This window comes from Pyrus communis, chromosome 6 (assembly GCF_963583255.1).
Source record: "Pyrus communis chromosome 6, drPyrComm1.1, whole genome shotgun sequence".
In the NCBI taxonomy this organism is placed as follows: Eukaryota; Viridiplantae; Streptophyta; class Magnoliopsida; order Rosales; family Rosaceae; genus Pyrus; species Pyrus communis.
This window is the reverse complement of record NC_084808.1, coordinates 8,932,385-8,957,254: the sequence shown is the minus strand read 5'-3', so window position 1 is coordinate 8,957,254 and position 24,870 is coordinate 8,932,385. Positions and strand designations below refer to the sequence as shown.

Below are 24,870 nucleotides of genomic sequence, written 5' to 3'. Positions count from 1 at the left end.
GGTGGGTGGTGGCCATATCCTCTTGAAATCGCAGCGTCTTGACGGCGCTGCGATCGATGAATGACTTGCACTTATTGATCTCATCGGAAAGCTTCGAAATAAAGGAGGCCATTTGCAGAAGGAAGAACTGAAAAATTGCAGAAGGTCTGGAAGGTTTGATTTGAGCAAACAAAGATGAGAAATTAGAGATTCTGGAGTTTCTGAGGGCGTAAGAGGCGAATGGCAGAAATGTGGGTATTTATAGGCTTTCCAGAATGAATATCAAACGTCTGGAATTCAAAAGCGCTGGTTCAGATTGGGGGGAAATGTAACCGGGAAAGTCTGCAATCATTTCGGATATTTTGGGAACCTGCGAAAATGGGATCGAGGAGTCGAAAATCCAGGACGCACGATGGCGTGTGGCGACAGGTTCAATGCATTTAATAAGGATGAGACGGTTCAATTAGTGCACGGTTTCGAGGCCCATGAGTGAAGCTTTTAAGAACGGCGGAGAATCGACACGTGGCCACGCGTTGGGGACGACGAGGAAAGTGCAATCATGTCTCATAAATATGCAGGAATAATGATCATTAAGGGAGTAAAGTTCAAAAAAGCAATAAAATGTCTTCGCTTCTTCAAGGTCGAGGCCCGACCAAGAGGTGACAGTCGGCGACCTCAGAAGCGAGGGGGCAATGTTTGGGCCCAAAATATCTTGGGCAGGCCGAGCAGTCAGATGTGCTCGGCCCAAGGTAATAACAGATGCTATGGGCCGAATAATAAGGCCCGGGCCAGCTAACAGGGTCGGCCAAATCCTATCATTAATGGTCCAGATAAACAGAAGGGTCGAGGGAGTCCTGTTGCGACTGGGATTCTCGACCAGCAAGGAATGAAGTCCCGAAACGAAGGAAAATTCAGAATCCCAGTAGGAGTAGGTTTGTTCGAAGAAGAAGCGAAATGGGACAAGGACTCCCAATCCAAATCGGAGTCAGTTTTAAGGAATAGGGCACTATAAATACAAGAAATCATGCAAACAGAAGGGACCTTCACAATCAGCATACAATTGCCCTGCGCAAAACCTCTCAAACACCTTGAGATTTTTCCTTTTCTTTTCCTGCCGACACACCTTCAGTTTGGATAAACAGCACTGTGGAAGCGCCCGGCGAGCACCTTCAGTTTGGATAAACAGCACTGCTGCCGCAGAATCAGCCGACCGAGAAGCACCTTCAGTTTGGATAAACAGCACTGCGTCGAGGTCGACCGATTATCTATCCAAGTCTCGGTCGAGAAAGGTTTTCGAACCTTTGTTGGCAGAGGTCACCTTGCTAAGCTTTCTCGGCATAGTTAGGTGTTACGAATCACATTGCTCGGCGTACAGGACGCCGAGTGGTTTTATGATTGGATACTCGCAAGTAGGTTTCAGGGTTCGGCATTCCGACGGCCGAACTACGTTTACCATCAAGACATACATCACGTTCGAGTACTTGTGCCCATACACCTTGGTCTCGATTCGACGTGCTTATACTCTCACGAATATAATCACGGTGACCGAATCGGGCTCCGACGATTATTGAACTCCGCAGAATTAGCAGCCTTGTCTTCAGGCTGTAGAACTCAGAGACCGAGAGCGTTCCTTCCTCGGTCGCAATCGCAAGATACAGAAGTCAACGACGCGCTCCAAGCGACATCAACAAATTGTACTCCTCGGCCGAGCTCGGCCGACGAGTTGGCACGCCCCGCATTCAACCGAAGGACGTAGTTAGCTTACTAGTTACTCGGCCTGCGCGCCACGTAGGTTTTGTAATTATTAGGGTCAACAGAAGGGCATGAAAAAGATGAAAGTGGCATCAAGAAGATGAAGTGGCCACTTTAAAATTTGAGACAAAACCATAGCGGCTTAATCATTTTCCAATCTCCAAATTTGACCAAAGCCTTTTACTATTTTGTACCTTTATTATTATCATCATCAACCTTTGGCTATCACGACAAATCCAATGAACATTCCATCATTTCTTGACATTTGCAATTTTTATATCTTGCATTTTTTTTCTTCATAAAAATCTAAATTTCAAATCCGGTGAAGCTATTATTCTCCTACCATATCCTGAGCCTGGGCGTTTTCCTAGCCTTAGTTGCCGACAACTTCCAGGAGTTTTACAGCTAGCCAAGTGAGTGAGCTCTCTGCGCAGCTATAGCTAGTGGAAAAGCAAGTTAGCTTCCTAACGTCATGGCTAAAAGAGGACTCCAAAGCCAATGTCAGGGTCCTCGAGGTAATCGCCAGCCACCGCAACGCTTGTCAAGAAGAGGAGAAGCGGCTACTCCACCAGATCGACCCTGCCCATCAAGAAATTTCCCACCTCCATGCTAGGATTCTGGAGGTGGGGAAAACCTAGGACAATTCCAATGCCAGGATTCAGGATTCGGAGATGAAGGAGGATGAAGATGAGAAGGGGGAAGTTTTTACACATGAGAGAGAGAGAGAAAAGAGTTCGAAGGGCGTAGAGTTCAATGAGACGAGAATTCACACCGATTGTGGAGGCGACCTCCATAGGCGCAGAGCTCAGCAGTAGCAAACCTGACTGATGTTAAGGGTAAAATTGGAAGCTCAACAAATTATTTTGTTTGGGCCAGTCTTATTTGGCTAGTTTTGATATTAGATTTTATCCTAACCATTAAATAAAGTTATTACATAGTTTTTTTTTTTGTTTTTTTTTTTTTTTTTTTTTTTTTTGTTCTTTTTGTTTTTTTGTTAAAATCTAAAGTATTGATGTTGTACCTTATTTTATCAAACTAAGGGGAAAGGGCCGGCGGCAAGGAGAGATAGGATAGAGATATATGTTTGTAGAATTGTAGGGGAATGTGGGTGTTATTCCCTCCTACATAGTGCCTTTATTTATAGTAATAAGAGGGAGAAGAATTCCTTCATCCCTAAGGAATACAAGTCCATATAGGAAAGAATAACTAGAATCAAATCTAATCTAGGATTTACACAATCACACTTAAGCTAGGAAAGTTCATAATTGAAACTTTTTTTATTAGTTTTCCTAATATTATTTTGGAGTCTTAATAAGGTAGGAACTTTCATAAAGAAGTAAGTCTCACAAATAAATAAATAAATAAACCTAAGGCTATGGCAAAAAAACCCGAGTAGGGACAAAATTCATAGTCTAAGGAAAAATGTGTGAGCAATGCAAAGTCAAAAGAAACGTCTACAGGACATCATCTGGGATATAATCAACCCAAGGTGGGTGCCTCGTTAAGACCAAGTTAGCTAGCAAAAACTCAGTGGGAAAAATGCTCCTAATCGTAGGGAAAAAAGAACATTACGATTAAGCAAGTATTCTTCAGGATACTCCTCCTAAGTTTGACACAACGAGAACTAGCAATGTTACAACTCAGAAAGTTTATGCATACCAATTCCTTGAACAAGTTTTTGAAACGTCACCTTCAGTAGTGATTTGGTGAAGAGGTCGGCCAGATTGTATTGTGAACGGATTTGCGTGACTTTAATCTTCTAATGCTTCTGTTGTTGACTTGAGAAGAAGAACTTCGGCACAATGTCCTTGGTGTTGTCTTCTTTGATGTAAACCTTCTTGAGCTGTTCAATGCATGTTGCATTGTCTTCATAGATCGTCGTCGGGACATCCACGATGGGATAAATATCGCAAGAGCTTCAAATATGGCCCACAACTATTCTCAACCAAAAGCATTCCCGAGTTGCTTCATGTAATGCGGGAATTTCAGCATGGTTAGACGAAGTGGCAACTAAGGTCTGTTTAGTTGACCTCCACGAGATTGTGGTACTTCCAATGGCAAAGAAATAACCCGTTTGAGAACGTTCCTTGTGCGGATCTGATAAGTATCCTGCATTAGCATAACTAACAAGACGAGAATCGACTCGAGAAGTGCGGGGTGCGGCATCACTCTAGTATCCGTAGGGATAGAACAAGCCTAAATCCATAGTACCCTTAAGGTAACGAAATATGTTTTTAACAGTAGTCCAGTGTCTGCATGTTGGTGCATTACTGTATCTTGCCAAAAGATTAATGATGAAGGAGATGTCGAGTCTAGTTCATTGAGCTAAGTACAATAAAGTGCTTATCACACTTAGATAAAGAACTTCAGGCTCTAAAATCTCTTCATCATTCTCCTTCATACGGAAGGGATCTCGTTTTGCATCTAGCGATCGAATAACCATAGGAGTACTCGAAGGCTTCGCTTTATCCTTGTTAAAGCAACGCACCACCTTATGGGTGTAGTTCGATTTATGTACTAAAATTCCATCCGAACAATGCTCTATCTCAAGACCGAGACAGTATTGAGTCTTTCCTAGATTTTTCATCTTAAATTTCGATTTCAGGTGTGCGGCCATTCTCCTGAACTTTTCAGGAGTTCTGATGAAGTTCATGTCATCGACACATACTGCAACTATCGCAAAATCGGAATGTGACTTCTTAATGAACACATAAGGGCATAGTTCGTTGTTCACATATCCCTGACTAGTCAAATACTTACTCAGATGGCTATACCACATTCTTATGGATTGCTTTAAACCGTAAAGTGAACGCCTCAGCTGAATTGAGAGCGTGCTTTGGGGTTTCAAAATATTTGATCTAGTCAATGTAAGTCATTCAGGAACTTTCATATAGATTTCCGTATTAAGATCCTCATAGAGATACACAATTACTACGTCCATCAGCTGCATACTCAGTTTTTCAGAAACTAACAAACTGATAAGGTAGCGAAAAGTAATCATATCCATAACAGGTGAATAAGTTTTGTCATAGTCAATCCCAAGATGTTGTGAGAAGCCTTGCGTAACAAGATGAGCTTTATAACGCACAATTTCGTTCTTCTCATTACGCTTCCAAACGAAAACCCACTTGTAGCCAACGAGCTTCACATGTGGAGGAGTAGGAGCTGTAGGTTTAAACACCTTACGTTTTGCAAACGAATCGAGTTCAACTTAAATTGCTTATTTCCAGTTTGACCAATTGGTTCTACGTCAACATTCATCAACGAAATGAAATTTAATGTCATCGCTTAACATGATCTTAGTAGCTACTACATATGCTAATGCATTGTCAATAATCATCTTATCTCTACACCACACATTATCTAAGCTAGCATAATAGACTGAAATTTCACGATTCTTGGGAGTTGGATTCGTCTCTTCAAGGATGCTTTCGTAATCTATAATTTCCTCATGAGTTGGATAAAATGAGTAAGCGACAGTCGGATTCACGGTAGCCTCTTTAGAAGCCTGTATTGTGGGTTTTCTCTTCTGGGGGTGTGAATCCTTTGAACCAATAGGTCTACCACACTTTTATGTAAGGGTAGATGATTGGCTAGCAGCTAATGTACGTGGATCACCAAAGTTGGCATCTCTAGCTTCTAGGAGGGAAGTTCGTCGTACATTTGGTACATCTATCTTTGCAGACATATTCACAGCTGGAGTATGTGGTCTTGTCACTCGCGCTAGATAGGTGAAAACATCTGGCATACTTTGAGCTATGCTATAAAGATCTAATATGCACTGCACTTCAGTTTCAGAATGAGCGATGCGGGGATCTAAATAAGACAAAGTAAGAGTCGTCCATGATAATTCGCATCGTTCTTTAGGGATGTTGAAGTTCTTATCTCCCCCCTAACGATGGGAAGACTGTCTCATAGAAGTGACAATTCGCGAAACGAGCAGTAAACAGATCGCTTGTCAAAGGTTCTAAGTACCGAATGATTAAAGGAGAATCATATCCGACATAGATTCTCATCCTTCGCTGAGGCCTCATTTTCGTATGTAAGGGCGACGAAATAACACATAGACCGCACTATCAAAAACACGCAGATGCAATATGTTGGGTTCGTATCCGGTAAGCAACTGAATGGCGCTATATGGTTGGGTCGCAATGGCGCTAATGACATTGTTTGGTTGATAGTCTATTCATGTCTACTCTTCAATGTGATTCTCTTGCCTATATGATTACCTTGACTGTGATTTGAGGCGTACTTCCTAAATCTCATTCATGTGCTCTGATGAGAGACTTTTAATCATATTATAGAGTATTCTCCCTTAACAATTTGAAGGTTAGAAATCTCTTGTTGTACACTCACTTGCCTCCATAACTAGGTAGTTTAACGCAACGATATCCTGGACACTCTCAAATGGAATATCTTTAACATAATCAAAGATTAAGGACCTAGCCATAAAACAAATATTGAGCACCTACATACTTATCTTGGTGTCATTCACACCGATAACTCAAGACTAGTCACTCTTTAGGGAGAAGACATAGTACGGGCATATCTATCCGGACTGTCAATGCAAAATTAGCAATCCTATGATCAGAAACATTTAGGATATGTGTAGGAAAGTGAAAGATCTCATGAATCTAACTTTTTATATCACATCTTTTAACCACATGTTCCTTGGACTTATCGTTTAAGCATATAACGTTTAATGAGACGCTTTAAACAATAACCTTTGCCCTTACATTAAACTAGATTAGTTTAACATGTGAAATGTTCATATATCATCTCATGTTGCTTTAGGACACATTGTTAAAAATCTCCCACTTGCACTAAAGCCAATCAACTGTGTTCAGTGATGACACCTTTTAAGATGGCATTCCAAAGATAGTTGAATAATAGGCTAGACAACGGTTATCTATATTATCCTTAGGAGCAACCTTGAGATTAGTGATGTCACCATTATACACAATTCTCAATCATGTGGTTTAGTCTCTCAATTGTGTTTGGAACCTTATGAGACCTTGATTCACTAGCTTGAGCTATCACCCTATTAATGTCTTAGTGAGGGTGCAGTAACGATACTTTCTAAATTAGTTTAACATATGAAATTTTTGTAAAGTATCATCTCATGATTGGCTTTAGAGCACATTTCCAAAAAAATGCGTTGCTGACTTTTGCACCTAGGCAATTACAACTGAGGAAGTAACACCTCTCGACCTAGGGGGTTCTAGAAGCTAAAGACAAGGTTGCTTAATTCACTGTGAAGTTCAGGCCCTTTTGCACCAGGTTTGATAGCTTCAACTATATTCGTGAGAATATAAGTACGCCGGATTGGTATCAAATTGTATGGGCAAATATACTTAAAGGAGATGAGTGTTTTTATGGTAAATGTGGTTCAGCTGCCTAAATGTCGAACTACGAGATGCATATGGAACTAATTATCATAAAACACCTCACTTCACCGGGAAGCTAATGAAGTGACCTCTTTAGGCAAACAAATTAAAAACTCTTCGTTGGCCTAGATGGATAAATAACTAACCAACTAGAAGTAGTGTTGTTTACTTGTCCAAACTGAATATGCTTCTAAGTTTGCTTGATTTTATAGCTCCAGTGCTATTTACCCAAACTGAAGATGTCACCGGTTGTCAACATAGTGCTGTTTCCTTATCCAAACTGAAGATGTGTTGACAACAGAGTTAGGATAATTAGTATTTTTCTTAGGGTTCTGAGAAGGGTTTTACGTATAGTGAGGATTTTTGCGTAAAACGCTTTGAGTTGTTTGTTGATTTGAAAAGGCTTCTCACAATGAATAACCACTTCTATATGGATTTCGAGATAATCAGGTCTGCCAAGGTAGAGTCTTGATAGGACTATGCTTACACGGCAATCATCTAGATATCATATCTTTAACCTTTTAATCCCTTCTTTAGCCAAAACTCAAACTCTATCTGATTTCAGCTTCTTCGACTTGGACAAAGATTTCTAAACCTAGTTCCTTTGTGCACTTGATTCATTCTTATCCAATCAACCATAGTGTTGAACAACATAAATATATAACATATAAAAAAGAGTCCATACAAATTGGGTCAAACTACAAGACAAAACAAAAGATGTAATCTAGCCAAAAAAAATGAGGATGGACTTTACATACAGATCAATATCCATAAATAAAATAAAAAGAAAAAGAAAAGAAAATATGCATTTCTTCCTACAAAAGGGGGAAGTAACATGCAACAGGGTCTCCTATTTTTCTGCAAGGAGTCGAAAAACTGCACAGTTGGTGGGAGAGGTTAAGAGAAAGTGGCAGGAGGTCATGGCCTCCATCTCCCCCCACGTAACAAACTCTAGAGCCTTCCTAGGATGCCTATAAATAGGCATCAGCTGCAGAAAGAGAGGGAGACATAAAAAGAGAGGGGATACTTGCAGAAAAATAGAGAAACTTTGAGAGAAAATACCAAAAGCAACGAAGTGCTGCCAGAAAAGAGAACAAGGAGTTCAACCATTCGTGATTTCGAGTCAAGATCCAAAAGAAGAACATTCATCACCAGGTATGAAACAAGTTCTGTTAAATTATTTATTTCTCTTGTTCAATGTTGTGTTGCAGACAAAAGTAAGAAACAAAAAAAGACATAATCAACTACCTAGAACCTGTAACCGTCAGTTAACACAAGAGACTTACCAGCAAGCCACCAGAAAAGGTTTCTATGCAAGAAGGGTTTCTTAATGGTAGCCCAACGACTCCTTTATACCTGCAACAACAACACGAAGCAGTCCCGAAATGGCAGCAGCCACATATTTTCTTTCTGCCCAAATTTGAAGAAAAGAAAAGAAAAACAGAAAAGCTCCGCTCCCCGCCGCTGCCGTCAATCCCATGAATTTCTTCGGGGTGATCTAGACCACCCCGTGAAGTTCCAAACAAGTCCAAATGGTCCATACCCCCTCGCCATTTTGTCAAAGTGCATTTTCAAAGTTCCAAGCTTAGTTTCCGTAAATAAAGACAGCAAGGAAGCAACATGTACCAAGATGCAACTCAAGAGGAAAGAAATGGTTATGTTTTGTAATTCTTTGATGTTTTCTTTGCTACTCACGGGTACAAGACACAGAGGATGCCTTTGCACAAAATTCATAAAAAAAAAAACCACTCAGGATAAGAATCCAAGGAAAAGGAGAAATTGAAAAAGATGATGTCTCCCTTTGTAAAGTTCCAGCAAAGTATTGGGATGATGTTTACATGGTATTTCAAAGGTGGACCAAAGTCAAAGAATGGGACTTTACCAAAAGAAAGTTAAATCATGGGACAAGTAGCTGCTGTGTTTGGAAAAATGGTGCGGCTATGTTTGAGGAAACATGCCGTGTAAAACGCTTCAAATATCAAACTATATTTACTCATGGATACTGAGGACAAAATGTTATGGATGACTAATGTTGATGAGAAAAAAAAGCAAGCATGACAAAACTACCATGAGCACGGCTATTATAAAACCACTCACGTAACATTTAAATGGAAAAGTCTAGCGCCTATTCTGATTAAACATAGAAGGCAGCACACAAATAGAAGCAAAAAGAAATGAGGACGTCCTGCGAACTTTAAAGTGCAATTCTCATCTTTGGAGCCGTGAATCAACACTTGTTTTCAACGAACTCGATGCTGCAAAATAGTTGGTCCAACAACCATGATAAAAACCAAATTAAATTGGTACTGAAAGCTACTCATGACAAACGAAAAGTTCAGTAAATTTAGACTACAAAAGCTACCAACATCAAATTAGGCTTGTCATCTACCATTACACAAAAGAAGGGTTTTTACAGCCCAATCATGCTCATTGCCTGAAGGACCAAAGCAAATAAAAAAAAATAGAAGAGAAAAGCAGGGGACTTAAAGCCTGAAAAGGCATTTATAAAAAAAGGGTGCTTTGCCACTTGCTTTTATTAAACAATGTGAAAGCAAGGACTTGATGTGCTACTGTGTTGCCGAGTTAGTGTTAGGCATGAAGACAAAATGAAATGGGTTTCAAGACAAAGTAAGAGCAACTCCACCCTTAAAAATTTTGCACCAGCATCCAGCCTATTTATCCATTTCAGTGAACAGTAATAGACCCTGATGAACAGTAATAGGCCAAAGCATCTCCACCCTAAAAAAAATGTGCTGGCACATAGTCTAAAAATGCGCTGGCACAAACAATCTCCACCCCTACAAAATGCGTTGGCACCCAGCCCATTTAAAATATTAAATAATTTTTTTATAAAATAATAAATTAAAAAATTAGTTTTAATTTTGGATAGGATTCTTAATCAATCTCTTCACGCCACGTGTCATTATCCGAACGTACTATTTTGTGAATAGATTTCTGCTAAGATTTTCAACCAATCCCGACAAGCCACGTGTCACTTCCTGTTTACAATAATTTAGGCAAGATTTCGATAAGATTTTCAACCAATCTTGTCACGCCACGTGTCAGTATCCAAACGTACTATTTTGTAGATAGATTTCTAATAAGATTTTCAACCAATCCCGACACGCCACATGTCACTTCCTGCTTACAATAATTTAGCCAAGATTTCGATAAGATTTTCAACCAATCACGTAGTGCCACGTGACATTGTCCAGAACCTCATCTTCTCTTTTTTTGTCCATATAAACCCTACATCCCTACATCCATCCTCACACTAAACTCAATCCTTTTTTTTAGCTCAGAATTCTTCTTTATCGTTTTCAAATCTTGAGTTCTTACAATGTCTTCTTCAAGGAGAGTGTATAAACAGTTGCAAGAGAAGCAGAAAAGGTTGTTGGCACAATAGGAAGAATTAGTCAATCTTGACGAAGGTGGAGGTGGAGATGAGGCCTTCGCAATGGAGGAGGATGAGGATGATCACCATAGAAGGCGTAGGGCCTCACATTCCTGCCGTATCATGGAAGCTGTGGGTCAGATAGCCAAACCCAGACGTGCGGCAAACATTGATAAAAGAAGGGAAAGACGAGGTAAAGATCTCTTGGAAGATTATTTTATTCCCAACAGCGTTTTCCCTGATCATGTTTTTAGACGTCGTTTTAGAATGCAACGAAGTTTGTTCGATAAAATCATGAGTGTTGTTTGCAACCATGATCCATATTTTGTGCAAAAAGAAGATGCTTTTCATGTTCTAGGTCTTCTTCCTGAGCAAAAAACTACGGCTGCCTTGCGAATGCTTGCATATGGATCATCTGCAGATCAAGTGGATCAGATCGCAAGGATGGGAAAAACAACTGTTCTGGAGTCTCTGATGCGGTTTTGCTCTGCAATTGAAGCCCTCTACACCAATGAGTACCTTCGGAAACCCACGCCAAGGGACATGCGAAGGCTTCTGAAGAAGGGTGAGATGCAAGGCTTCCCTGGCATGATTGGAAGCATCGACTGCATGCACTGGACTTGGAAAAACTGTCCAAGTGCGTGGCAAGGAGCTTATGGCGACAGAAAAAGAGCCAAAAACATCATTTTGGAAGCAGTGGCTTCTTTTGGTACATGAATTTGGCATGCTTTTTTTGGTGTTCCAAAAGCTCAAAATGACCTAAATGTCCTTGCCCAATCTCCAGTGTTTGACGAACTGCTACAAGGAAATGGACCGAGATGCACATATTGGGTTAATGGTAATAAATACGAGGGACCATACTACCTTGCAGATGGTATTTACCCAAGGTGGTCAACATTTGTCAAAACAGTGCCACATCCACTGAGTGAAAAAGAAAAACACTTCGCAAAGTGTCAAGAAGGGTGTAAGAAGGATGTCGAGCGTTGTTTTGGTATCCTGCAAGCTCGTTGGGCGATTGTCAGGCTACAGCTAGAATGTTTGATGTCGAGGCTCTTCGATCCATCATGATGACGTGTATTATTCTTCACAACATGATTGTTGAAGACGGGTATGATTATGATGTCGTCGATGAATACGAGCCGGATCCGATGAACAACTCAAGAACACAAATCTACTATGCTCATGACCGGACCGAAGATCCCGTGCAACACGAGCCGTTGGAACGGAATGGACGTTACAATGAATTGATCGTTCAGCGATACACTTCATTGCAATAGCCATACTGGCACATAACCCGCCAAAATGACTTGATTGACCACCAGTGGGGATTGCACGAAGGTGAAGATAATTAAAATAAGGCTTGTGGTTGAAGAATAAAGTGTATTGTTTTTTAAGTAATCTTATTTAGTGTGTTTTTTTTTTTTTTTTAAGTTTATATGGTGAGGTTATGTAATTTTATTTGGTGTTTTTTTTTAAATGTTTATTTGGTGAGTTTATGTAATCTTATTCAAATATTTAAATAAAGTACAAAAATTACATAAGAAATTAAATAAAGTTCTAAAAATAAATAAAAAATTACATAAGAAATTAAATAAAGTTCTAAAAATGTTAAGAAATTACATAACAAATTAAATAAAGTAGTACAAATAAATACGAAATTATACAAAGTCTGTGGAGTTAGGATGTGGTGCTAGGATCTTCGTTGCTAGGATTTATGTAGCTAGAACCCCCTTGACTTGTTTCGGCATCTCTTGCACGCCTCCTTCGCACGACATCTTTTTTTTTTTTCTGATGTCCAAAAATATTTTGAATTCGGAGACAGTCCTACTAGAGACTTGTTCATAGTGTCACGATTTGCTTGAGCCATCCTTTCTTCTCTAAGCATCTCATTCTCTCGATGAAGTGCTTCTCTAATCATCTCGTTCTCTCGATTAACTATTTCTCTTTGTCTCTCAGCCGCCGCATCACGAGCCTTAGTAGCTGCTATTATTGCTGCCATAGCAGTAGCTTTTTCCTCATCTCTAGCCTTTTCCCATGCCATGTTCAGTTCACCTTGGCGAGCAAGTTTCTCCATATATTTAGTGTAGTCATTTTTGGAAGAACTACCTATTTTCTTTGATGCCTTTTTACCTTGAGGCCTGAGGGACTGACGAGTCGGTTGGGTCTCCGACACTTCTTCAGGCGTCCCTTCCATGTCTTCAAATGTGTTGGCTTCTTATTCGGCTGTGTCTGCTTCTGGCGAACTGTGTAGACCCATACCGTGCATGACAACTTCTGGACCGGTTGCCACAATTTTGTATCTAAGGCAATCTTTGACAATTTATCAACATTCCCATTTGTTGAATGATTTGTTACGGTTTTTTGCATTGTAGAATGCTTGTGCTTGTAGTGTCTATAAAAATGTGGGATAAGATAGTATTAAAAAGTACGGGTGTAACACAAATAAATAAATTAAAATATTGATGGGCGTGGAATGCATATATATTACATAAGAAATTACATAAAAATTGCATAAGAAATTACATAAAAATTAGATAAGAAATTAAATAAATTAAAATATTGATGTGGGTGGAATGCATATAAATAAATAAAAATATTGTTACCTGATCCGCTAAACTTGTCCCACTACGCAGATTACCGGAAGCATGAGAGATGACATTTTTCCAACAAGTAAAGGATGCGTTGAGTTTTTTCCAACGACCTTGAAGACCTTGACTAGATCTAGCATCTTTTCCATGTACATCGCAAAACGATTTCGTAATTTTACTCCACATTTCTCGCTTATCCATCTCATTACCCATAATCGGGTCATGAGTAGTGTGAACCCAACATTCACACAACGTAACATCTTCAATGAGCTTCCACGAAGTCATTTTTTTCTCTCAAAGTGTACAAAATATTCAAATGTAGAAAGTGTAGAAAGTGTAGAAAATATTGAAATGTGGTGTAAGGTGGAAGATGAGAGTTTGGTATTTATAGAAAAAAAAAAATAATTTTTTAAAATTTTTCTGTATTTTAAAAAAAAATTCACAATTTTTAATAAATTTTAATGTTGTAATTAATCTGGACCGTTGGATTTGAAAAATAATCAAATCCAACAGCCAACGAGCTGCCACGTGGCCAACAATCAAAATTCTGACCGTTGGGCCTTTTTTTTTTGTTTTATTTTTATTTTTGGTGAAAAAAACGTGGACCGTTGATCTGTGATTGGACGGTCCATTTTATAAGTCAAATTTAAATTTTTTTTTACCGTTGGAAATCCAACTACCTACAAAAACTAGCCGTTGGAAATCCAACGACTTTGAGGAGGGCCACGTAGCCCTCATCCGGGTAAACACAAGTGGGTTGACAAGCGAGCCCCGTCGCCTGCACCCTTGTCTCCTACTCGCGCCCAGTCGCGAGTGTTGTGCACGTGCCAGCCAAATAGGCCGGCTTCTGGGTCTGTTCGAAATGGGCTGGTCTGCTACCTGGCTTGGGCTGGGTGCCAGGCTGTTTTGCAGGCTGGAGCACTTGGACAAGGTGCTGGCCTGTGTTTTGGACAGGGTGTTGGGCAATTCCACCTCCGGTGGAACTGCTCTAAATGAAGGAAAATAAAAGAAAGAAATGTTGCTCATCACGTGGGAGTATAGGTCTCACCCTAAATCCACTAGGCTTTGAAAGGACATAGGTCATTCTTGTTAAAACCCATCAATTCATTTTTGCCAGTCATTATCTTTTGGGCACCTTGCTTTTGCCAAAGTCTTAAGCCAACTTCGAACCACTTCAAAATCCATAAACGTGAACCACCTCAAAACACCAAGCTCGATGAATTTACTCTACATCAAATTTAATTTCAAATTTCCGAAGTGGTTAAATGGTACGAGGCCATAACAAGTTTCAAATGATACGAAGTCACATCAAATACTAAATGGCATGAAGTCATATTAAATTTCGATGGCACGAAGCCATATCAAGTATCCCAATGGCACGAAGCCATATCAAGTATCAAAGAGCACGAAGCCGTAACAAGACTTAAATGGCACGAAGCTACGTATTGCTCCAATGGCTCAAAGTCCTCGCCCGCACGAGCTAAAACTTCACAAGGCATCAAACCCTAACAAATACATAAGGAACTACGAGTGACTTGATCCCTCAACGAGGGTACGTAGGCAATCTAGGGCTCTACCTAGATGTAGTCAGATCTCTAAGTTACAATTTATTCATATTAGAATCAAAAGGTATTCCTTTCCCAAAAGAATGGTATTAATTAATAGGCGCGTAGCCTAGAATAGGTTGAACTCAAATTAGTAAAACCCTCTTTAAAAAAAATGAATGAGGGTGAAATTGTGTCGAGTGAATTATTTGTTTACATATTGTGCACAATTTTTGCTCAACACATAGGTTTCGATTCATGGAATAATTCGAATCTTATTAGAAAACCAAATTGATTCTTGGCAATTTTAATTTAACCAGGACTCGACCAAGCTACGCCTGAGTCTGACCCTTTAAGAGTTCTACTTCCATTAGGACTTGATCAAATTAATGCTCTTCCGAGCTGGGAGCCAACTGGCCTGAAGAATCATTATTGGGCGAAAATCGTGGCCTTTGAACTTGGTTATCCCTTTTGCCACTTAATACTATAGTTCAGTGATATTCCTCTTCACTTACAAATGAGAAGTGTTAGGTTCGATTCTCATAATGTAAATAATACTATTTGTTTAAAATAAAATTTAAAAACAAATAAAGTTCAAAATAAAATTTACAAATAAGAGGTGTTAGGTTCGATTTTCATAATGAGGCTAAACTCACCCTTAATGTAAATAATACTATTTGTTTAAAATAAAATAAAATTTAAAAACCAAAAAAACAAAAACTCGGTTTTCCACCCTCCGTCCAAACCCTATATGTCACGCCCAAGCGCCCCAGATGGGGAAACTCTTTGCTGTAACTGCGAGAAGAGAATCCGTTACAATTTTCCATGGCTTACTGTTACAGTACAGATGAATCAAAATGGTTAAGAGCCACCATAACCTTTGCGCTTGCAGCGCTCTCCGCCTCCACCGCCTTTTCTTGTAATTTCTCTTTCTTGTAGTTCATCTTACTGCATTGCATTTGGGTTGTTGTAATTCATCTTTCTTTTGGTTTTTAACAGTGTATTTGTTGAAAAGAAAATCAAGGGATTTGGATTCCAAGATTGGTGAGCTCCAGAAATCTCTCAAGGCCTCCTCAGACATATGTGGTGCCGAACGGCAAGGTCGAATTCGGGCTCAGCAGGTACACTCTCCAGCAGTGATTCTGCAATTAATTGAGCTGGTTTATTTCATATACATTTGTAATTGGAAATTTGATTGGTTGTTGTCCGGACAGTGCCTTAACTATTTGCCTATGTTGTTGTACTTCATTACCTAATCGTTTAGGGATTTGCCTAGATCATGATTGTGTTCATTTCAGTCCATAGGCGTTGTTGTCCGGACAGTGCCTTAACTATTTGCCTATGTTGTTGTACTTCATTACCTAATCGTTTAGGGATTTGCCTAGATCATGATTGTGTTCATTTCAGTCCATAGGCGTATCCGGAAGTGACATTGATCGTAGCGTTCGCATTTCACATGTCATTCGCGTTTTTTCTCGGCTTGCTAATTCTTTATCATTTTGTATTTGGAGGCGTTGAGAGAAGCGCTGACGCAACCTAAGTTGGATAGTTTGGAGCTGACTTCTTACCCCATGGCACCTATTGGTGTCATCCAGTCATGCTTCTCTACCAGGTATTTTGGGTGGACCAAGTTTGGTATTCTGACTTAAAGATCTTTGTTTCTCATCACTTGACTGTATGTTCATATATCATCTGTCTATCGATATGATACAATTGCGCCCAAAGTGATTGAGTGGGTGGGTATATAGCTAGATCTGATCACTAGAATTGTTTACTCCTCATGAAGTGGTTGAAGAAATCTGATGCTAATCAAGGAACTAAAGCACAAAGAGAAAACAGACCGACCAATACTGATATCCAAATTATTTGATTTTCCAAAACCGAGGATCGAGTTAATAGGTTTCATTTGTCTTTTCCTTTGAGTAAAATGGTAGTTTTCAAAACGCTCTGTCCTTTTGATTTTAAGTATGTACAGAAATCAAATTATGGCGAAAACTTTCAGCAGTGCTAGAAAAAATTCTATTTCCTTTGGGCTTAGTAGCACCTCTCTCCTTCTATATCTAAAGGGTTGAGGTTGAGTTCTGGGTTCCATCCCCAGTGGATGTGTTGGATTTTTATCCTGTCACTTGTCGGAGCAAAAGGAGTCATATAGATAAATTAAATGTTGCAGTTGAAATTATTAGAATAAGGTTTATCGTAGAGTTAAAGTAACATTTTGCACACCTATACACACATGTGCGCAGTTTACACTGGTGCATGAATGGGATTCTCAGCCACCTTTAGTTTGCAGTTGCACCTCATGCTTGGGAATGCTTGGTTTCTCAGGGCTTCAGGTCTGCTCATTTTCAAGCTATCCCATCTTTGGTTGCCAGCAGTTCGTTGCATTTGTTTGTCTATGTATTGATACAATAAAAAGCTTTTCAAAAAGTGCATATTTGTTTGGGAAAAGTAAGAATGTGCACATTTGTTGTGCATGCAAGGTTTCTTTAATGTCACATTGATGATCTTTCACTTTTTAATTGTGCAGGAATGGGACCCCTCGACAACCTCTACTTGTTCCTCTTTCCAGGGCCTGTTTGATTTTTAATTCAGCTCGTGTTCCTCCAGCTTCGCTTGAGGGTCTTGGAGAATATTCTCACTGCTGGGTTATATATGTTTTCCATCTAAATACAAATCTGGAGAAGCTTTGGAAGGATCCGACTAAGTCAAGGTTCAAGGCCAAGGTGTGTGTGCCTCTGAGTATGGTATACAGTAGTCTTTGCCTTCGGTGATTAGTTATTCTTTTTAACTTTGTGGAAAGGTTGACTGGATGAATAGGTGAGGGTACCAAGACTAAATGGTGAAAGGAGGGGAGTCTTTGCGACACGATCTCCACACAGGCCATGCCCCATTGGACTCACTGTTGCCAAGGTAAGGTTATACTACTGCTGAATAGATCTTTTTATAGCGACTCAAAAAAGAAAAAAAAAAAAAATATCAACATTCTGCGTTTGACTAATACTGAACCTTGGTTGTGGAAGTGAAGTTTTTCAAGAACTATCAAAACTCAGTAATCTCACACAATTGGAAACCCATCTAATAGCTTCGTTCTTTTTCTCTTTTTGTTCTTTCTTTTGGTTTTTCTTGAGGGAATACTTATGTCATGAATATATTGCTTGCATCAGAATATATGTCTTAGACCTATCCACCAATTACCAATTGGTTTTTGATTGAATACTCTAATTATAACATGGTATCATAGCCTTGGTTTGTAGGTACAGGGTTCTAAAACTCAATCCCCATTCCCCCACTTCTTTTTTGGTTTGCAAGGTGCAGGGAGGGGCTGCACCCATATGTTGCAGGGTGGGGCTGCACCCATATTCTACAAGGTTGGGGCACCCGAATGTTTTTCTCTCTCCCTATCTACACTCAGGATGGGGCTACACGTGAGGAAGGGCACCTTAATATACATTAAGCTATTGGGTCTAGTCGTTCTCTAACATCGTATTATAGTTATGCATCCTGTGTGTTAGGCCAACTATTTTACATTTTTAACTTTATTCTTTACTCTCCAAGTTCCTTTCCAGCATTTAGAGAAGTGGTCTGAAGTATGTGGCATAATGTATTAGGTGTTGGGTTTTTTCAGCCCATGATGATTTGTCCCGAGTCTATTAGGAATTATAGTTTTAGAGGATTAAATTGTTTACCCAGTTGAAGTTGTTTTCCCAATTGGAGTTGTTTCAAATTGAAGTTGTTTACCCAATTGAAGTTGTTTTCGCATTTGGAGTTGTTTTCCCAATTGGAGTTGTTTACCCATTTTAAGTTGTTTTCCCAATTGGAGTTGGTTTCTCAATTGGAGAAGGATTCATAACTAGATTCCAATTAGGATTAGTAATGCTTATTGAGGAAGACCTTTCCTATATCTATATAAACAGGCTATTGCACTGGTTTTGAATTGGAGCAAAATAATAAGTTGTATACCACTCAAGGAGTTAGAGTGTGAGAATATTGTGTGGGCAAAGTATGTGCGAGAGAAAAGAAAGAGATAAGCGTATTTCTTGTTCTTGTTTTTTCAGGTTTTTCGTCCAGTCTTAATCCTAGAGACTTGGCAAGATTATCCGTTGTATTCATTATTTATATAGTGAAAGACTACTGTTGTTGCCCCATGGACATAGGCACATATAGCCGAACCACATTAGTTCTTAGTGTTGTTTATCTTGGTTATTTTGTTTTCGATTTCCGAGTTTGTTCTTTTTTATTCATTCTTAAATGCGATATTCACAACATTAGGTTTAATTACTTTTTGTTGTCATACAACCATTTTAATTATTTTTACTCTATAAAACCGTTTTGTATGTGTTCTTATCTTAAAGTTAAAGTTTGACTGCATATAAAAAACAAAAAAAAAAAAAAAAAAAAAATTGAAAATATGCTTATGAAAGAGAGAAAGTCTGGAGTCTTACAAAAATATCTATAAAACTGTTCTGTATGTGTTCTTATCTTAAAGTTAAAGTTTGACTGCATATAAAAAAATAAAAAAAAATTGAAAATATGCTTATGAAAGAGAGAAAGTCTGGAGTCTTACAAAAATATACTGTGTACTTTAGGTGGAAGCTGTACACAGGAGTATGCTTCTACTCTCTGGTGTGGATTTGGTTGATGGGACAGTAAGTTTTACAATTTTTATCTCAACTGGCACATCCATTTTCTTTTTGTTCTGTTTTTTGTTTTTTCAAATCAAACTTACTTGGTTTAGTTTTATTGACAGCCAGTACTTGATGTCAAACCTTATCTCCCCTACAGTGACAGCATCCAAGGAGCAAGAGTGCCAAAGTGGTTAACGGTATCATTTACATTGTCTTTCAGGAATTTGTAAATCTTTATAGATTCGTGACATACAAGATAAGAGATTGTCCATTAAACTCATCAAGAAGTTTTGGATATTAAACTTGGAAGGTTGAAAGTCAAGTGATGTGTAGTTATAAGACGTTCATACAGTATAGACTATTAGTGCATAAGCTGCAGGATACAAACTCTCCAGTTCAGTTGAGAGTTGGTTTGCAGTATGGACTCTTGTTCGGTTTGACTGATACTTGGACCAAAACCTTCAAATATCTATTATGGAAAACTGCATATGTATAAGTTGTAGATATTTCCCACCTCGACCTTGCATATTTTGAGATTGTGAATTGTTAGTATACAACTGTATAATGTGATTTCAAAGGAAAAATACCTATTTCAGAGCCTTCTTCCTATGTCAGTGTAACATGTAAGTACTCTTCTGGTAACTTATAGGACCAATTCCTTCCTTGTTTTGAATTAATATCCATTTCTTCTGCAGGGGGACAGTGTTTTAGCAGTAGCTTCTGTTAGTTTCTCGGAGGGCTTCACTTCAACACTCGCTGATTGCTGGGAAATATCAGTGAGTGGTCTTATCTTTACTTCAAACATCAAGAACCTGTTTCATATTTTTGAAGGAGACATCCTTTTAATTTGTTGTTTTGATTAATTATTCATATTTGTTTACAATTTGCATCAATAGTCTGCTTCCTAGCTCTTCATTGGTAAAAGTCAAACTCTTCACACAACACCAGAAAGAAATGTAAGCAACCTTTAAAACAAGGGTACCTGCAGTGAAAAAAAAAAAAAAAAAAAAAAGCCCAGGAAATAAGAAAACCAAAAAACAGGATTCAACAGGATGTAACTGAACACCTTAAAGATCATTCTGTCCAAGAAAAATATAAATTGAAACCTGGAAGTCAAATGTGAAGATCTAAGAGGGAAACTGACCTCCTGATTTAAAATATGTGCCTCAACATTGAACCGACTATGCTGTATGAAAATTGTCGTACATTGTGTGCAAATTGATTGGCAACTATATATGTTTATCTTTCCTATGAAAAGAATTGTATAGTTTTTCTTCATCAATAGAACTGGTCGAACTCAGGCTCTATACGCTGAATCTAGTGGAGGATATCATAACACCTCAGTAATTAAATTCTAAAAGATTCAACAACTCATCATCCTGTGAGATCTCATTCTGGCTGTTTTTTTGGTGCTCTGATTGCGAAACTCTGTGAGTTAGTAAATAGGTCTCCCATATGTTCTATCTCATCCTGCAAATAGCTATACCTGGGAATAATTGACATTCCTGTTAGCGGACTCTTCTATCAGTTCTAGGTTCTGAACTTGCGTCCTGTTTAAAATTCCCAAAGGGGTTCTTAGCAGATCATGAATAGATTGATTCCTTCTTTCACTCCCTGGTTGTGAATGTTTAATCGATTCTTAATCTTCTGTTTTCATTGTCCTGTCCAAATTAGCTAGATAAATTCCTTTGCCCTTATACTCAAATAATTAGCTATTTAAATCTCGGGTTTAGAAAATGCTGTTCCTTTTCCATGAAAACAGTTCAAAAATCAACTACATTAACTGGGAAATACTTTATTCTCTCACACATTGAAGCACCAATTCCTGTGCACTTTATTTATTCCATCTGCATCTGGTTTGTTGCAGGGAAAGAATTCACTCTATGCTTCACCAGATGAGTTCCAAAACTTGATCAAGCAGGTGCTTTCATGGGATATTCGCTCATTGTCTCAACGAAATCGACCTCATGATTCCTTCACCAAGTCAGAAAATGGGAAACAATTGAACGAATGTTCAGATTACCACCCTGGTGAAGAAGCTTCTAGGCCTGGAAGCGAACAGCCACCGCAGTCTCCCAGAGACATAATATATCACCTGACTCTAGAAGGATTGGATGTTTCATACAGACTCGATTGTGATGGCAGTGTTGTTGTAGAGAAAGTGACAGAAGCATCGAGCGTGACTAATAGTAGTCAAAAGCGATGTAATTACTCTACATGGAGAGACCATTTTGTGCCCTTTGAGAACTGATGTTGTGTTTCCACTTTTCTTTTCCTTTCCTTCTCCTTGAGCTTCTGTTTCCCCCTCTCCAGGAGCCTGATTGCCACTTTCTTCCAACTTCTTGTGCCCCTAATTCCCTGGTTTCCTTCCTCCCTTCCACTTCCTTTCCACTTTTCCCTCTTTTTTCTTCCTTCTCTCCTCCTTTCCACTTTCCTTCTTCCTTCCTTCTGTGGTTTCTTCCCTTTTCCCTTTCTTTGCATCTTCTTTCCATCTTTTTCTCATTTTTCTTCCACTTTCCTCGCACTTCACTCCATCTTCCACCCAATCAACCCCATGCCTCTTCGACTGCACATCCTGGTTTGGCTTCTCCATCTTTGTACCGATATTTTTCTTGTTTCACCCAGAAGGTGCGTAGAGTTTTTGCTCGGATGTTCACACCACCACCTTCCTTGGGATTGCCTTTGATGGCATTGTTGCTAGTGGGTTGCTCTTTCCCACTAGCTTCCTTCGTTTTGGGTTTCACTTTGTTGGCCCTGTTGCTAATGGGTTGCTTCTTCCCACAAGCTTCTTCCGATGTGTGGCAGCTACAGGTGTGGTGCTTGGCGGTGTTTGGGGATTTGTGTTGGGGTTCTGTTTTCACTGTATTTTCTTCTAGTTCAGGAGCTCTGTTTAGCTTGTTTTCAGGTGTATGCAGGGAACGTTTGTTTTTGTTGGTTGGTAAGTGGATTTTCGGCGATGGCTGGTTGAAGCTGCCAGGGTTTGTTTCGGTGTTTTCTTTGTTTTGGGCTCTTTAGTTGCTTCTGAGGTCCTTTTTGTTTATGTGTATGTATTTGGGCCTTTTTTTGTGTAATTATTGTGTTGGAATAAAGCAACTTTTCACCCAAAAAAAAAAAAAGAAAAAAGAAAAGAACTAATATTGTGTTTCTTTGGAATAATCATTTCATGGTGGAGGTCAGAATAGATAAGGATTTGAAACTCGAATTGAGTTAAATTGCCGGCCATAAACTTCTATTCAATACAACTTGTGTTATCCTGTAATTTGTGCCACCCGAGATTCTTAGTTACATGTGACGAGGGATGTATAACCGGTTACAAATAGCAATCGACACTTGGGCTTGTAAGGGAGTTAAGTGCCGATTTAGTTCATGTATTCTTACTGAAGTGAAAATTCAGTATTTGAATTATTTTTTCAGTAAAATAAGTTCTTAAATTCATTAAAAATTGATAATTTCATTTGCGACAACCTGTCCTTAAAATTTCGTTTTTATTTATTTTAATCGAGGGAATTGACGAAAATACCCTAGAGGCAAGGATTTTGACTTCTGTTGACCATCGTCTAGATGAACGTATGAAGTTGTTTCACTAAATTATAGATTTAAAGGAAAATAAACTCCTAACCATGTGGAAATTGTAACCATTTAGAAATTAGGGAGGAAGGAGTGGACCAATCAGACAAAAGGGCAAGGGACCAATTAGATGAATAGGAGGGTAGCCAATCAAGAGGGAGGATCCCCCTCTTCCCGTGCACTCCATGAACCCAGGTATGATCCGGCCAAAATTCCGGCCAATTTCTACCATTTTTCAGTTGAATTTCGCACATCCATCACCTGCAATCTAAAACTCAACCATATCATAGTATTTTAGAATGTACAAATATATATATGACATGGCATAAAATGCATAAATCAATTTAAAAGCGTTTTGTGGAACTATCAATGATATACATACGATAAAAGGAAAAGACCCACTCACTTGAGGTCCGCGCTACGACTCCCTAGCACAAATATCGAGACGTCACGAACGATCCTCACCTAGAACAATTATTTAGTCATGTCTTAGAACTCTTATCAATAGAACACATAACATAAAACACATCCCAATGACGTTCTAAAATGATTTGAGACTCATTGCCCAAAAGTCAACTGTCGGTCAAAGATCAACGATAGGGTCCACAACCCTATGTAACTCAATCCGAAAGATCCGCATCTTGGATTTCCGATGTGTAACTTCCAAAGATCCACATTTTGCTTCTCAAACATCATACTAAAGTTTCATTATGATACAATAGTTGGATCTCCGCCAATTGCCAATTCAAGTGGCGGTCAACGTTTTATTTTACGCACTTACAAATCCACTTCAAGAAGATCCATACGTCAGATTCCCAATCTATAAGTTTCTAATATCCTCAAATATTACAGACTATAATGTATTAAAGTTTGGTGACGATCAAACGGTCGGATCGTCAATTCACATAATGTTCAAGTAGCAGTCTTTATCAAAACTATGCTCAAACGATGAGATTTCATCAATCGGACTTCACCTATGGAATTGGGGTGTCAAACTTAGCTTAGAAAGGTCAGGGGGTGACTCGGCTCATGGGCCGCCACACACGGCGGTCGGCCGTCTTGATTCGCCGAAAAATTCAACTATCTCCAAAAATTCTCAAATTTTACAAAAATGAATATCTCAAAGAGTAGAGCAAATTTTATACCTGTGACCAAGTCCAATTTGGCCGGGAAAGGCTCCAATTTACTCAAACCTTATGGAACCCTAAAATGTGTGAACTTCGATTTTCCTTCCTCAATGTTCCAACATCTCTACCACTGGTTGGGTGTTGTTCTTGGGTCCAAGGAAAGTTGATTAAGGGTAGTTTTAGGTGGTGGAACTCGCCAAAATGGAGGAATTGCCGTCGAGCACCTCCGGTGCTCTGGTGAAATTCCTCGCGGGTTAGGACCTAAAAACCCTTAAATTTGGATAGAGATGGTAAAGGGAAGGTGGTGGAGTAGATTGTAGGTGATGGATGTGCGAAATTCAACTGAAAAATGGTAGAAATTGGTCGAAATTTTGGCCAGATCATACTTGGGTTCATGGAGTACGGGAATAGGGGGATCCTCCTTCTTAATTGGTTGCCCTCCTATTCATCTAATTGGTCCCTTGCCCTTTTGTCTGATTGGTCCACTCCTTCCTCCCTAATTTCTAATTGGTTACAATTCCCACATGGTGGGAGTTTACTTTCCTTTAAATCAATAATTTAGTGAAACAACTTCAAATGTCAATAATTTAGGGAGTTTACTTCCTCCCTAATATCGTTATAATCTGGACTCGCGAACGGCTTTCGCCTATGCGTTCATACCAACGAGTATTACACAAATACGCCAAAAGAATAAGTCATACGTTCCTCTAGATAATGGTCAACAGAAGTCAAAATCCTTGCCTCTAGTGCATTTCCGTCAATTCCCTTGATTAAAATAAATAAAAATGAAATTTTAAGGACAGGTTGTCGCAGATGAAATTATTAATTTTTAATGAATTTAAGAACTTATTTTACTGATAATGGTCAACATAAATAAAAACGAAATTTTAAGGATGGGTTGCCACAA

General features: G+C 39.0%; 1 protein-coding gene across 1 annotated transcript; it reads left to right on the top strand.

The window, feature by feature from the left end:
* The first annotated feature begins 15,398 nt into the window (after positions 1–15,398).
* Positions 15,399–22,444, top strand: LOC137737173 (uncharacterized). The gene is made up of 9 exons (XM_068476572.1): positions 15,399–15,563; positions 15,644–15,765; positions 16,156–16,256; positions 17,172–17,367; positions 17,462–17,554; positions 19,231–19,290; positions 19,392–19,466; positions 19,965–20,045; positions 21,137–22,444. Exons 1-9 carry the CDS (start codon positions 15,470–15,472, stop codon positions 21,518–21,520), a joined length of 1,206 nt encoding a protein of 401 aa, XP_068332673.1. The 5' UTR covers positions 15,399–15,469; the 3' UTR covers positions 21,521–22,444.
* Positions 22,445–24,870: the final 2,426 nt, after the last annotated feature.

Coding starts and splice junctions, on each gene's coding strand:
- LOC137737173 (XM_068476572.1), top strand. CDS start 15,470: ATGGCTTACTGTTACAGTACAGATGAATCAAAATGGTTAAGAGCCACC. Junction 15,766..16,155: donor GTCGAATTCGGGCTCAGCAG/GTACACTCTCCA, acceptor TTGTATTTGGAG/GCGTTGAGAGAAGCGCTGAC. Junction 19,291..19,391: donor TGGATTTGGTTGATGGGACA/GTAAGTTTTACA, acceptor TTTTATTGACAG/CCAGTACTTGATGTCAAACC.